The 15071-nt window shown below is 35.9% G+C and overlaps 1 protein-coding gene and 1 pseudogene across 1 annotated transcript; one reads left to right on the plus strand and one right to left on the minus strand.

The window, feature by feature from the left end:
- Nucleotides 1-1952, plus strand: part of LOC150034669 (cysteine-rich receptor-like protein kinase 29) — a 69715-nt pseudogene extending 67763 nt beyond the window's left edge.
- A 6952-nt stretch (nucleotides 1953-8904) lies between these two features.
- LOC120082601 (transcription factor ILR3-like) lies at nucleotides 8905-11667 on the minus strand. The gene is made up of 5 exons (XM_039037849.2): nucleotides 11246-11667; nucleotides 10030-10092; nucleotides 9799-9873; nucleotides 9545-9707; nucleotides 8905-9391 (listed from the first exon to the last, which is right to left on the minus strand). Exons 1-5 carry the CDS (start codon nucleotides 11380-11382, stop codon nucleotides 9125-9127), a joined length of 705 nt encoding a protein of 234 aa, XP_038893777.1. The 5' UTR covers nucleotides 11383-11667; the 3' UTR covers nucleotides 8905-9124.
- Nucleotides 11668-15071: the final 3404 nt, after the last annotated feature.

The following is a 15071-nucleotide window of genomic DNA, read 5'->3' on the forward strand; positions in this document are numbered from 1 at the left end:
CACAACGCACGCCCAATGCGTCAACCCCCTATGTGGCACAACACGCCCACCTTGCCTACTGCCCAAACGCCCAGCTGCCTACCATAGTCCAAATAACCTCTAAAGAGGCTAATTTTGGGATTTTGGCTAAATTGGAGTAAGGTAAGCTGGTATTTTCATTATATAATGATATTTTGGCTATTTTGACATTATTTATTGATATAACAAGTATTAATTGAGGAATTTCCATTGATATGGAGGAATTCTCAGGAAAGTATTCTTAAGGTGATTTTAGTAGAAAAACTTACTTGCAGTGAGTGTTTACTTAGTTTTATGCGTTGATATGTTGATAAATGCATATGTAAGTGCAAAATGCATGCTTATGATGTTATGTTGTTTGCCATGATATTGTTTATGAAATTTCTATCGAAACTGAGATTATACCCGGACTACATAAGTTAGCATGCTTAATAAAAGGTGCTTGGCGGGAAAATATAGTCGACCTCGGTCGATGGGAAATAATAGTCGGTGACGACCGGCGGGAAATATAGTCAAGTTACCTAAGCATGACTAGCGGAAAAAGAATTGTCGATGTGCACATTGGCGGGAAAAGTGGGTTATAGGAAAGTTTCCATAAAAAGTTGTTATGATTGATAATGTGTCCATGATATGAGCATGCCACGTATAGCTTGGAACTGGAGGATGATGATTGAATGAATGTACACATGATCATGCATAAAGTACTGGAATTGTGATTATGTGATTGATTTCCCAAAAATATGTTTTGCAAAGTGATTATTATTTTAAAAGAACCACTCATTGGGCTTAGTAGCTCACACTCTTCCAAATGTTTTCTTATCCCCCCCTCCCAGGTAGCAAAGCAGAGCGTTCAGGAAGGAGTCTACTAACCACCAACACACTAGGACTTGGTAAATTCTCAAGACACGGCTCGGATCATTTAATAAAGAATATAGATAATTGAACTACATGTGTGAAAGTTAGATAGAGTGTTGTAAATATGTTGAAATCTTAAATAGATAGGGGGAAATGTTAAATTTAAATGTTGTCTTGGGATACTACTAATGTACCCTCACGCTCCCTTCTAAGTCTTAGGGGCTAAGGCTAGGGAGGGGGTGTGACATAAAACTAAGTCGCCAAGATCATCCTAATGAAATAAAAACCTAACTAGTCAATAGTGTTACATCTAGTGGTTACTATTTCGCGATCCAATCTTATGAAAACTCATCACATAGAATACCTCCACTCGCGTGTTACCTACACAAACGCGTTGGATCATGACGTTTGTATCAAATACAAAGTGGGATGTATCCACAGTATTACTAGGATAAGGTACTCAGCCTAATCCCTATACTATAGACCCTTTAAGCTATATCTTAAACATTAATCTCTGTATGTCTCCAACATACAGTTCAAGACTCATAAGATAACCTAGGATGTTAGTTTATTGGATTTAGGGTTATTAAGACAAAATAAATACAACACAATCGATAACACTTATTGAAATAACATCGATAACTCTTTATTGATTATGGTCAATTATTTACATTTACTATCTACGAGTTTTTGGGCATAAAACCCAATAGAAAGAATAAGCAAATTAGTAGCAATAATGAGAATATAGAAAATCGTCTAATAAGCAACATGAGTATACCATTTTTCTTTGAGAAAAATGCCAATAAGCTCTGAATTCGGAGTTTAATGAATCTTGATGTATGTAGGCATGGAGAAATTAGAGTGAGGCAACACCATTGAATATTGTAGATCCTTCCGTTCAAATTTAAAGTGAGATAAGAAATGAAGTGACGAGATGCATTGAAATCAGGTTACTTTTGTGTTAAAGAAAATGTAGGTGAGAGACCAACAATGATTACTGTACTTCACATGTTTACAATGACTTGTTTGATTTTCCAAGACCGTCTCAGCATTCACTCTTTATGAACGCTAGAACCTGACTTAATTGTAATCCATAAAATAGAAAGAATATCCACATATCGAAATGTTAGGAACTAAATAATTTTGAAGCTTAATCTTTTTTGGGGTTTATTTTTCTAGCTTGTATCTTCATTTATGTTTAAAAATGATGGGTATACGTTGACTCTATCAAAGTTGTATCCAAGGGTTTCTTACAAAAAATTCGAAAGCAATTAGCCAATCTAGATTTGCAACTTACTAAAATATAACTTCAAGTAGGACTTTGTCAATACAAATAAATACATATATGCCCATGTGATAATAAATAGTCAGGGGATTGACAAGTTTGGCATCGAGTTCTTAAAATATATTGAGTCATACAACTAAAAAAATATCAATTTCATGACTTACTAACTAACTCCTTCCAGCTCCAACTTTTCCAATTAAGTAGTTCTGCTCTTGGTCCAAATATCCCCAAGATTGCAACAATAAGTTTTTGCACATAAAGATTTTCATACGGATAATCCAATCCTTGAGGCATTAAGGGCTTGATAACTTGTAGAAATACAAGTTATTTATATTACTTTATTTAGATATTGCGGCCAAAAGAAAGGAAAGTTGTGTCAATTGTAGAGAAATTAGCTAAGAAATGCAAGAATTATAAATTTTCGTCAATACACCCACTGACACCATTACAATGGTAGAAAAGAATATTTCAAGTCTATTTTGTAGGAAATCAAGTCACCGGATGCGTTCATGGCTCAAGAGAAAAAGAACAATGCATCTACGTCGCATTGTGCCAATCATTCAGGAATGAATAGACGATCAACGTAATGACGGCGCATGCGACAATCGATCAAGAGCTTTGCGATCAACGCAACTTCAACCGCATGCGGTAATAAAAAACAACATCGCATGCAGGCAAATAATCGAAGATGCCAAAGAGCGACACAATTGCGGACCGTTGACCGTTGTGCATCTCTGACGGGATTGATCGCATAACAGAAGGAATATTCATTCCACCATTTTCGAAATTTTCATAACAATAAAGTGTTGTCCACACTGTAGAGAGTCAAAGTTGAGCCTATAAATAGCCTCTGAAATTCTATGAGAAAATATACTTGATACGGGCATATTTTGTTATGTGTATATTGAGAGAAAGACGGGTCTGAGTGCTGATCGAAGAAGATCCGGGAAGATTTAAGAGACAAGGCCGAGAGGTGAGTCTCAGGGAAAATCCTTTCAATCCCTGCCCTAAAGCTCTATACCAAGGTCACTCCTACCGGACGAGCAAGCCTGAGAGGGAAGCTCTTCCTTCCATTCACTCCATTCGCCAGCAAGCAAACCCACTGTCCAGATCTGTATCAAGATGTTGGCACTTTTCTGTATTTGTTTCTATCTCTTTTCATCAATTGTATTCATTTTCTTTTTATCATTCACACCATGTATCATACGCTAAATATTAGTATTGAATGTCATGATCATTTTCATCTCCATCTTTTTATCTATTTTCGTTCCTCCATTAATCGCTTTCTCCATGATGTTTTCTTAATCCCTTGATAATTAGAATGAATTAAACAAGTAAATTAATTCGTTCTAAAGAAATGAATATGTTTAGCTAAAGCATGCTAGACGGCATCTTCACCTGTGAGAGCAGAAGTGAAAATGCCATTCTGCCTGTCAAGAGAAGGTTAGAAGAATGCGTTAACTAAAACGAGAAGTACTTCCAGAGATGGAAGCAACCTTACGTTCATTACGTTCATCCCTGCGCCACAGAGATGTGGGAACATGACCGATCATCGAGAGGTGTACGCCAAGGAAAAGTGGAACCGTAGTTATATCTTTAATGCAATTAATGAACTTGCGATGTTCATATTGATTACCCTTTCTATTTCTGTTCCATACATAAAGACTTGCCACCGCATAACACGACCCTTTGTATAATCTTCACAGTCAGTCTCAATCTCAGTATCATGTATCAGTATCTTGTATCTTGTATCATATTAGCTTAGGTTTACTTTTATGCACTTTTATTGTATTACTGCAACTTTAATTTACCGCATACTTTACTTTACCACAATTTTAAATACATGTGCCAAGATGAGTTAAGGCCATCGCATGTGCCAAGAATGATGCGGCCACAGTGGCGAAGTTTCTAAAGAAGAATATTTTTGCTCGATATGGGACGCCACGGGCCTAAATCAGCGATGACGGCTCTCACTTCATCAACCGCATAATCACCAACCTATTGACTAAATTTAACGTCAGCCATAGGGTTGCGACTGCTTATCACCCACAGACTAATGAGCAGGTAGAGATTTCTAACCGAGAGATCAAAACTATCTTGGAGAAGGTAGTCAATACCTCCAGGAAGGATTGGTCGCCCAAGCTTGATGAAGCATTGTGGGCATACAGGACAGCCTATGAAACACCAATTGGCATGTCCCCGTATGCCCTGGGATTTGGAAAAGCTTGTCATCTGCTGCTAGAGTTGGAACATAAGGCGATGTGGGCATGCAAGAAGTTGAAGTTTGATTTAGCAAGTACGAGGAAAGTCCAAAAGCTGCAACTGAACCAACTGGTCGAATGGCAAAGGGATGCCTATGAAAATGCCAAGATTTATAAGGAGAAAACAAAGAAATGGCGTGACGACCGCATAAACGACCGGACATTCGTCGAAGGTCAACAAGTATTATTATTTAATGCATGTTTGCGATTGTTCCCAGGGAAGTTGAAGTCTCGCTGGTCTGGACCATTCCGAATCAAGACTATCTTTCCCCACGGCGCAGTGGAACTAACAACTAAAGACAGGAACAATGCGTTTAAAGTCAATGGTCAACGGATTAAGCCTTATTACGGAGGCGACGTGGATCGACGCATGGATACCATTGACTTGGGCAAGCAGGATTAACCGCTTGCGGGGGATGCTATTGCGGTAATTCTGAAAACTTTCTCCAATCAGCGTCCCTATCTATGTTTACTTGCTTTCTTTACAGCTTTTATTTACTACGTTCTAAAATTACGTTATTTACTGCTTATTAGAATTAGCCTTTCATGCTTTCTGTATTTTCCTTCAGTTAATTTGTTAGTATCTTTCCATGTCATGTTTAGTTCTTTTAATTTGTAGGCATTAGTAGCGATGTTCTTAAAATTTCTGTGAATGACTGAATGAAAAGTTGAATACTGCAAAGTCTTTTTGACTTGCGTTATTGATGAATTAAAAAGAAAAATAAAAATCGGTATACAACGTGATGATGGGTGCATTCCATGATAACAGTTACACTGTGCGTCCATTACAGCCAAATGTATTGCGCTGAGTGGTGTATTGCGCTCGTATGCGTTCTTTGCCCGTCCTTAGCAAAGATGCACTATGTTAAGGCAGTGTTGTGCTAGTAGAAATATCGTGCGCCCGTCCTCCAGAAATGTGTTTAATTAAGGGGTGTGTTGTGGGGATACATGCATTGTTGTCTATCCTCAGTAAAAATGTATTTATGTTAATGGAAGCACGGTGTAATTTTTAATCATGCACCCGTCTGAATCAACTTCAAAAGATAACTGCAATTCATTATTTTTCTATGTTTAATTAAATTCTTTGATTCTTTGTACAGGCAATAATTTTTGTATTGTGTTATTTGTAATTATTTGTATACTTAGTTAATTTTCAATACAACTAAGTAACAATTCTATCCATATGCTTGTGCCTCTTCTTTATCATCCTTTGTCAACTTTGTGATATTCTTAATCTTTCTTTTTGCATTATTCATTGCACTGCCATGATGTATAATATGCATACACTTAGAAACATTTCCCACACTTTGTATTTTCTGACTAACACTTAGTTAATTCGTGGCTTAGCAATACTTTACCTTTTATCCTTCAAAATTTTGCTCAAACCTTCTTTTTGAAATTTTGTCTAAGTGTTTGTCTAGTCTATCCAAATAACGCAATGAGGACCTTGCGCATTTCTAATTTTGGGGGTGGAGAAGGTCTGAGCAAATGAGATTAAGAGTATGCGGTCATTAAGAAAAATGCGCTCATTCTTTAAAATAAAAAATAATAAAAATAATATATATATATATATATATATATTCTTCATATAAACTCCAATGTCAGTGCAAGAGAAACCTCAAAAATATTCCCAACCTGATAAGAGTTAAGTTGTGAAAGGAGCCTGCTCGTAGTTGGATGTTCGCATGACACCCGTGGGAGCAAGCCAAAATGAAGGTGGGTTTCCAAGAACAACGCAATATGAAAAGAAAAAAAATGAGAAAGAAAGATAAATAAAAGAAACAAGAGACAACTCCTCTGAAATTCATGAGTTAAAGTTGAGATTGACACACAACCATAGTTGGATGTTCGCATGACACCCGTGGGAACAGACCAAAACGAAGGGTGTAACCATGATCAATAGTCTCTAATAAATAACGCAAAGTATGACCACCGCATCCGACACATCAAGTTTTTTTGACAAGAAGAGGTAAACATTCTTTTTAAAACTAGAAAAGTATTTTTGAGCAAAAATTTGTAGTATAGAAGAATAAAGTAGGGCTTTGTCTTGAATTTTCAAGGATAGAAAGAAAATTGTGATGTTAAGTAATGTGCCTAAGTAGAACATTCAGAGCAACCAATCGACGCAAAATTTAGGATAGGAATTGAGCATTATTGCCTTAGTAGAAGATATGCTTGAGGACAAGCATATATCTAAATTTGGGGGTGTGATAACTTGTAGAAATACAAATTATTTATACTACTTTATTTAGATATTACGGCCAAAAGAAAGGAAAGTTGCGTTAATTGTAGAGAAATTAGCTAAGAAATGCAAGAATTATAAATTGTCATCAATACACCCACTGACACCATTGCAATGGTAGAAAAGAATATTCAAGTCTGTTTTGCAGGAAATCAAGTCACTGCATATGTTCATGGCTCAAGAGAAAAAGAACAGCATATCTACGTCACATTGTGCCAATCATTCAGGAATGAATAGACTATCAACGCAATGACGGCACATGCAACAATCGATCAAGAACTTTGTGATCAACGCAACTTCAACAACAAGCGATAATAAAAAACAACACCGCATGTGGACAAACAATTGAAGATGCAAAAGAGCGACGCAATTGCGGAGGATCCAGACATGTGTACAGCTGACCGTTGTGCATCTCTGACGGGATTTATCGCGTAACAGAAGGAATATTCATTCCACCATTTCCGGAATTGCCATAACAATAAAGTAGGGTCCACACTGTAGAGAGTCAAAGCTGAGCCTATAAATAGCCTATGAAATTCTATGAGAAAATATACTTGATATGGGCATATTTTGGTATTTGTATATTGAGAGAAAGACAGGTCTGAGTGCTGATCAGAGAAGATCCGAGAAAATTTAAGAGACAAGGCCGAGAGGTGAGTCTCAGGGCAAATCCTTTCAATCCCTGCCCTAAAGCTCTATACCAAGGTCACTTCTACCGGACAAGCAAGCCTGAGAGGGAAGCTCTTCCTTCCATTCACTCCATTCGCCGGCAAGCAAACCCACTGTCCAGATCTGTATCAAGATGTTGGCACTTTTCTGTATTTGTTTCTATCTCTTATCATCAATTGTATTCATTTTCTTTTTATCATTCACACCATGTATCATACGCTAAATATTAGTATTGAATGTCATGATCATTTTCATCTCCATCTTTTTGTCTATTTTCGTTCCTCCATTAATCGCTTTCTCCATGATGTTTTCTTAATCCCTTGGTAATTAGAATGAATTAAACAAGTAAATTAATTCGTGCTAAAGAAATGAATATGTTTAGCTAAAGCATGCTAGACGGCATCTTCACCTGTGAGAGCAGAAGTGAAGATGCCATTCTACCTGTCGAGAGAAGGTTAGAAGAATTCGTTAACTAAAACGAGAAGTACTTCCAGAGATGGAAGCAATCTTACGTTCATTACGTTCATCCCTGCACCACAGAGATGTGGGAACACGGCCGATCATCGAGAGGTGTACGCCAAGGAAAAGCATAACCATAATTATATCTTTAACGCAATTAATGAACTTGCGATGTTCATATTGATTACCCTTTCTATTTCTGTTCCATACATAAAGACTTGCCACCGCATAACACGACCTTTTGTATAATCTTCACAGTCAATCTTAATCTCAGTATTATATATCAGTATCCTGTATCTTGTATCATATTAGCTTAGGTTTACTTTTATGCACTTTTATTGTATTACCGTAACTTTACTTTACCGCATATTTTACTTTACCGCAATTTTAAATACCTGTATAAACCAATCTTTTATTAATTGAAAAACCCCCTGTCGCATATATCACGAACGTAACGCATTAACTACGCAATCCCTGTGTTCGACCTCGGATCACTCCGAGAAACTTGCGGTGAAATTATACTTGGTTTCAACGCAAGGAAACTTGTGACAACGCATAGCATACTACAAGCATTTTATTAATAACGCATACATCTAGAAGTATCGCATCCTTTTATGTTAAACTTGCGTTACAATCATCCATGCATTGTGTGACATAAGATAATAGGACCATATTTCATGTTATCAAGCATATATTTCAAATTTTATGTCAACAAATTTATGGATCAATTTTATGTTATCAGGGCTCTAACTATCTTGCAGTAGGAAACATTCCTAATGCGAGAAGAAATTTCGAGCAGTTGAATGCTTTGTCACGCAAGCAAAAAAAGTTAGTTTTTTGTACAAAAATATCAACACGTTGGGGCTCCTCTCCTGCCTTGATAGATTTTCATAACCGGATCTATTCTCTTTTATTCAAAAAAGAAAATTCCTTTTCACTGATGGGGCGCCATTATAGATGAATAAAATCGATATACAATATCATCAAGATTGTCTATGAGAAAAAGTCATTCCTTTTCCGTCTTTTGAAGATGAGAAAAAGACTTGATTATTTCACAAAATCTCAAGAGTAATGTCAGCTGCTAAAGAACAGTAAGGCAAAAACCCAAACAGGAGTAGATGAAGGTAAATAAGATTCCAGAATTGGTCAATACTGTTATTGTACAAGATCCTCCGTTGATTTAGATCAGTAGCAACTTCTTCAACAAAACAGACATTCAGCCAATTCAATCTTGAAAATCTAACAGACAATATAACTGAGTCAGCCTACATAAAAATTAACATAGGAATTCTCTCATGCAAAAGTAAAGCCGGTTAACAGAACAACTCTGCCGACTCAGGCGACTGGTGGCCGAAGAATGTGGTCTTGCGATGTATCAATGGCACCCGGAGGCATAAACTGCCACATGGATACTCCTGGATATCCAATCACAGGTACCAATTTCCCCCCAACAACCTGATTTGGAGAAGAAAATGCAGCAGGAATTGCTGGAGGGTGAGGCAAGAAGCTTGGTTGTGTATTGAAGGCCTTCATTTTCTGTTCAAGGCTGTCTTTTACTTCTTTCAGCCTTTGTTTTTCGTCTCGTAGTTCATTCTTTTCAGCCTACGTAAAGAAAGCTTTACTCAAAATAAAATCAAACATCGATGGAAGATGGAATTCCAGCGTTGACAAGTGCAAGCCACAAGCCACATAAGTTTGAAAAACTTACAATATAGAAATTCTGAACTTAAGAATGCTAAAAAGACCTAGATGCACCTTCATTTCATTAATCTTCTTCAAAGAACTCTCATTAGACTCCTTCAGCTTCTGAGCCTCATCCCTTAGCTGCATAATCATTCGAACTGCATCACCCAAAATAACAGACTTGTCAATTTTGGGAGGCCTTCCATGATTGAGGATGGAATTCAATTCCAGAAACCTTTAACGGAGAAAGAGAAAATATGAGGTTTGGGAGGAGCGAAGTAGAGACGAGAATGGCGAAAAAGATGAATGTAACAGAATTTAGATGCCTGTCATTTAGTTTATCTCTCCGCATTTTCTCTTTATGTGCCTTGGACTCAAATACATTTGATCCAGAGCTCATCCTGTCCATAGTGAGAACATTAACATGCTCTTGTAAGTGCATATCCAATATAATATGTTAAAACTGAATGTTGCAGAATTAGAACATAAACAATGATGCTAATCCTTGTAATTTAAAATCAATCAAGTTGGGAACTTGGGAATCAATAATTGCTCACCTTTTCCTGGAACCAGATTCTTTTATATCGTCTGCCACTCCAATTGGCTCATCAAAGTCTGCCCTGAAACACTCACGGAAGAGTGAGTTCTTCGATAAAATATACGAAAAACTAACGACAAGTTTAGTTTATGAACTATAAGTTTGTCTATTTGGTTCTTAAACTTTAAACAATTTTGTGTGCAATAGATCTTGAAATTTCAATTTTGTGTCAAATAGATTCCTTGCCTATTCGTATAGTTCAATTTTATATATTATATATCGATTTAACTTTTAAAATCCAAACATGTCAGAAACCTATTAAATAGGTGATTGAGAGTTAGGTACTTATTAAATATTTTTTAAAATTCAATGACCTATTAAATACTTTTAAAAGTTTTGAGAACCTTTAAATAAAAGCTTGAATGATCAAGAATTATACTAAATATTTCTCAATCACATAAAGGACACAGAAAACAGAGTTAAGTTTTTCAGAAATTTGAACTCGAAACCTATATCTTATAATATATTAAATCGCCGCTAAATCAATATGCATATATATAAATATAATGAAATAAAAATAAATAAATAAATTGATAGGTTAAACAAATTAATTCACAGAGACTTAATACATGCACTACTAATATAAAACAGAGAAGAAAGCAACAATGGAAAAGTTTGATTTCATGAGAACTTTATTTTGATGCCATGTTCAAAAACTATTAGAATACAAGCTGGTTCGGAGCATTCATGAGAAAGAATGTCTAGATGAAATACTGGTAAAACTCCTAGTCAACCTAACACGTTTTTAAATCAAATTTTGTTCAATGAAACAAAGTTAAATTACAGAAAATACCTTGAACTTTGCTATTTGCATAAAAATACTCCTATCCATTTGAAAGATACAATATTACCCTTATCATTTATAGAGATTTCAAAACTACCCCAGAGTTGAACCATTCCAGAACCTAATTCTCGTTCAACATTCTAATAGATTTCTAGTGATAGGAGTGTGTTTTAAGCACATGCAGAGATCAGAAGTACTTTTTGTAATTTAAACATGAAACAACCACATAGTCCCTCCCATATTCAAGCAGATATTAAATTGCCTAAGCCAAAACAGAAGTACAACTCAACCCATTCATTTCAACAACATAAAATCAAACCAAAGAGATAAATGCAGCTTGATTAATTATCCATCCGCTAGAACACCAACAAGAGCGGAAAAGAACAAAAACCTGGAGGAGGCAGTGAAGCCGCAAGAAGGCAAAGTGAAAGAGGGAAGATCCAATGAAGGCAGGTCACCACCGGGGACAGGAATGTCCTCAATCACGCCGTAATCGAACGCCCAATCCGTAATTTGAGGCGATCCCATCTGGGAGAAATTGCCGGAATTCAAAATCTGAGTACAAGTATTTCAGATTACAGGGGGAGAAGGATAGAGGCGTGTTCCATGGCGAAATGCTGGAATATATGGAAATGCATTGGGAAAAAGAAGAAAATGGTTTGATTCAATGGTAAAAGGAAGAAATGGGAGATTTGTAAGATGGAAAAGGGAATATGAGAAAAGAATAGGAAGGGAAAATCGGAGAAGAATCGCATATTAGAAGCAAATGGTCCACTAACGCTGAGCCTAACACCACAAGAAAAAGTAAAGACTGAGATTTGCAATATTTCTGATGCTTCCTAAGTTGAGGCCCACACTCACCTTTCGCTTTCTAAATTTGGATTTCAAATTCCTAAACGCCACATTCACTTCTAGTCTTCTCATACTTCTTTGGCCTCCGGAACCACTAAACTAAATTTTTAGGATATGGGATTTGAACCACGAACCTTTCCAAGATTGATTGATGTCATTCCTTTTGACAAATGATCATAGAATCTAAAAGTTTATTATTATATAATCAATTGCTATTATTATGACATAGCAATAGAATTCCATCGGTTATAGCTCCTAATCAGTTACTCAAATTATCCTATCATTGATTGAAGGTTTCACCGATTATCACTTATATCTTTAAATATTAGAAAAGAAATCACTAAAGTCCTATTTAAGGTGAAAATTTGAATTTGGTAATTATAGTGTTTAAAATCAATGATATTAGTGATATTAGTGATATAACTTAGGTAGATATCAGTGGGGATGGCAAAAGAACCCGTGGGGTCGAGTCCATGCATCGAGTCAGAAAATCCCCAATTTAACCTGGGATGGGGTAAAACCGAAAACTCTTTTCGGTCCCCTGATCCCCTCCCCGTTCCCGCCTCAAAATTTATATTTTTTTAACTATAATATATATATATTTATTTATTTAGCCCAACCCATATTTGGTCTACTTTTACTTTATACTTTTTGTCCAAAAACTAAAGCCCAAAACTTAAGACATTGGTTGTTGTATAAGACATTGGTTGTTGTATAAGACATTTAAATATTTTTTACTATTCGACTTATTTAATATGTGAACTTGTAGAATTTGACTTTTGGATTTGTGAATGTATAGGATTTGTAGAATTTGACTTATGGATTTGTGAGATTGTGAATTGATAGATTTTGACTCATGGATTTGTGAGCTTGGGAATTTGTAGAATTTGTTTATTTTGTTTAATGGATTTGTGTCTATTAAATTTTGTTTACTATTAAATTTTGTTTATTTTCTATGACTCAATTTTTTTAAAAAAATAAATTATATGAGATTTAAAAGAAAAAGATATAACAATTTAAATGGGGAATCCCTACGAAGAATTAATAGGGGAATCCCAACAGGGATTAATAAAGAAAACCAGGAATGGGTCCCCGCGAGGACCGGTTTTCCCAACGCTGATGGGGTAAATGCCCCCACAGGGTTAGGGACAGGAAACCCTTCTCGCCCCGCCCCAGCCCCAGCCCCAGCCCCGTTGCCAATCCTAGATATCACTAATATCACTGATATATTCGTATATCAGTTATATAACTTAGGTACATATCAGTGATATCAATGTTATCAGTGATATGACTTCGGTAGATATCAGTGATATCCGTGTATTGGTGATATCAATTATCAATGATATCAATGATATAACTGATCGATCAAATGCGTATGAGCGATAAAAATAAGGATATGTGAGGTCTAAGTGCAAGCATACAGTATCAATGAAGTAATAATCTTCGAGTATTCCAAATATCAAATCCCACTGGACTAGGTCTACTTTTAATTTATTTATGATCATGAATCAATGAAATCGAGGTAACCAAAGGAGAGTTTACACTGTGTAGGTGAGAAACTAACTTAAAAATAGTAAATGATAATGGTCGAAGATGGGTAAATAATGACTCAACCTTTCGAATGATATACTTTAAGTAATGCGGCTGCATCATACCTAGATAGTAAATTACACATGAACAGAAAACTACTCCTATTTGGTCTTGTGTCAAGTTCTTATGAGGTCCTAGCAGCTAATACCTAATGTTTCTATGGTTAGCTGGATCTTAGATTAATTCGAGTTCAGTTTCTTTATCCTATGGTGCCTCTTATTTCTAAAGTAACATGACAATCCTACTTCTAGGCTCTTAATCTCATATCTCTTTGTGACATCCGTTTATACCCTAATCTTCTCAACATTAGAACTCCACTAGACCATTAAATTAAATGGCCAGTTTAACTTACCGACTTTACTTTTAAATTCAATAAAGAGAATGTGTAAAACAATGAAGTGCAACATTACTTAAGCCATAACAACCTTGGAGTAAATAAGGATAGGTCGAATTTTAAACCCCCGACCTTCCTTTCACTTGTACGTCGAACTTTGAACCCTCGACCTTGCCCTTCCTAACATTATTATTGAGTCTGTTTAATTATCATTCCGGAGAACTTCCTCTATCAAAAGATCGTATTTCTAAATTTTCATAAGGTCCCCCTGGAATTCCTTCCAAAGCTTGTTGAATAATTTTTACGGATTCTTGTCATCTCAGCAAGTTTGACTAAATAACGAGCTAATGAATCTCCTTCTTTTTGCCACTAAACTTCCCAATCAAATTTGAGAGCGAGACTATGAGAGTGAGCGAGATTATGAGAGAGAGCGAGAGTTTGAGAGAGCAAGAGCGAGATTTTGAGCATGAGCAAGTGCGAGAGCGAGAGCGAAATAGCGAGATTTTGATAGAGAGCGAGAATACCGTACAAATTTCTCCTTTTTTTCCTTTTTAATTATTACACATTCCACCTTCTTCTTTCTAATCCTTTTTTTTTTAATTTTTCATTTTATAAAAACAATTTCTAAAAATATTTTATTATTTTATTTAAACTCTAAAAAGAATAAATTAAAAAAATTAATAACTCATAAAAATAAAAAAAAATGTAAATTAAATATCTCATTTATATAAAAATAATTACAAAACTCAATGTGTCCCTCAAGGCGACGTCGTCGATTTCGAGTTGGTTGTCGTCGTCAACTTCGAACTTGAGGTTGCTCGAGTTCTTCTTGATGTTGCTCTAGTACCTCTGTAGGTGCTTCATAATATAAATATTCATTATGCTTTCCACGACCCGACCATGTCCATACACGTATGAAGACGAAGGACTAGCCTCTGAGTCATAATATCTTGAACCAAATTCTGGCATCATCGTCATCGGACTAACATAATTAGTTTAACTCTACGTCTGCGTCATAGGGAGCAACTCTTCCACATTATGTGCAACCTCATCAAACTCATCCACTTCCCGAACAGGTCTTCTACGTCTAGGAGCTGGTGGAGGAACAATAGGTATATCGTACATATAATGAATTTTCTCCATATAGCTTTGGTTGTCACTACATATAGCAAGAACCTGGTTCGGATCATTCGTAACCTCACAGAGTCTACTGTTATTCGATCTCTGTGAATTCTAAAACAATTAAACAATATTTAAAATAAATTTAAATTAAAAAAATAGATAATATTCATTCATTTACCAGATGACCCATAGCTGCTCCCGGACGAGTGACATAGGACCTTGTGATATTATTATATCAATGATATATTCTGGAGTGACATCTGTGTCAAACTGTTCAAGAGAAACCTTCACTGCAATAAACCTTGCATGATAGTGTCAT

Source organism: Benincasa hispida, chromosome 8, assembly GCF_027475165.1.
Source record: "Benincasa hispida cultivar pf3 chromosome 8, pf3_genome.v1.1, whole genome shotgun sequence".
In the NCBI taxonomy this organism is placed as follows: Eukaryota; Viridiplantae; Streptophyta; class Magnoliopsida; order Cucurbitales; family Cucurbitaceae; genus Benincasa; species Benincasa hispida.

What these genes read in the sequence shown, in the direction of transcription:
- LOC120082601 (XM_039037849.2), bottom strand. Translation starts at nt 11,382, where the DNA reads ATGGGATCGCCTCAAATTACGGATTGGGCGTTCGATTACGGCGTGATT. An exon ending in AGAGATAAACTAAATGACAG is followed by an intron (nt 9,708 to 9,798) that starts GCATCTAAATTC and finishes TCTCCGTTAAAG; the next exon opens with GTTTCTGGAATTGAATTCCA. An exon ending in AGAAGATTAATGAAATGAAG is followed by an intron (nt 9,392 to 9,544) that starts GTGCATCTAGGT and finishes TTCTTTACGTAG; the next exon opens with GCTGAAAAGAATGAACTACG.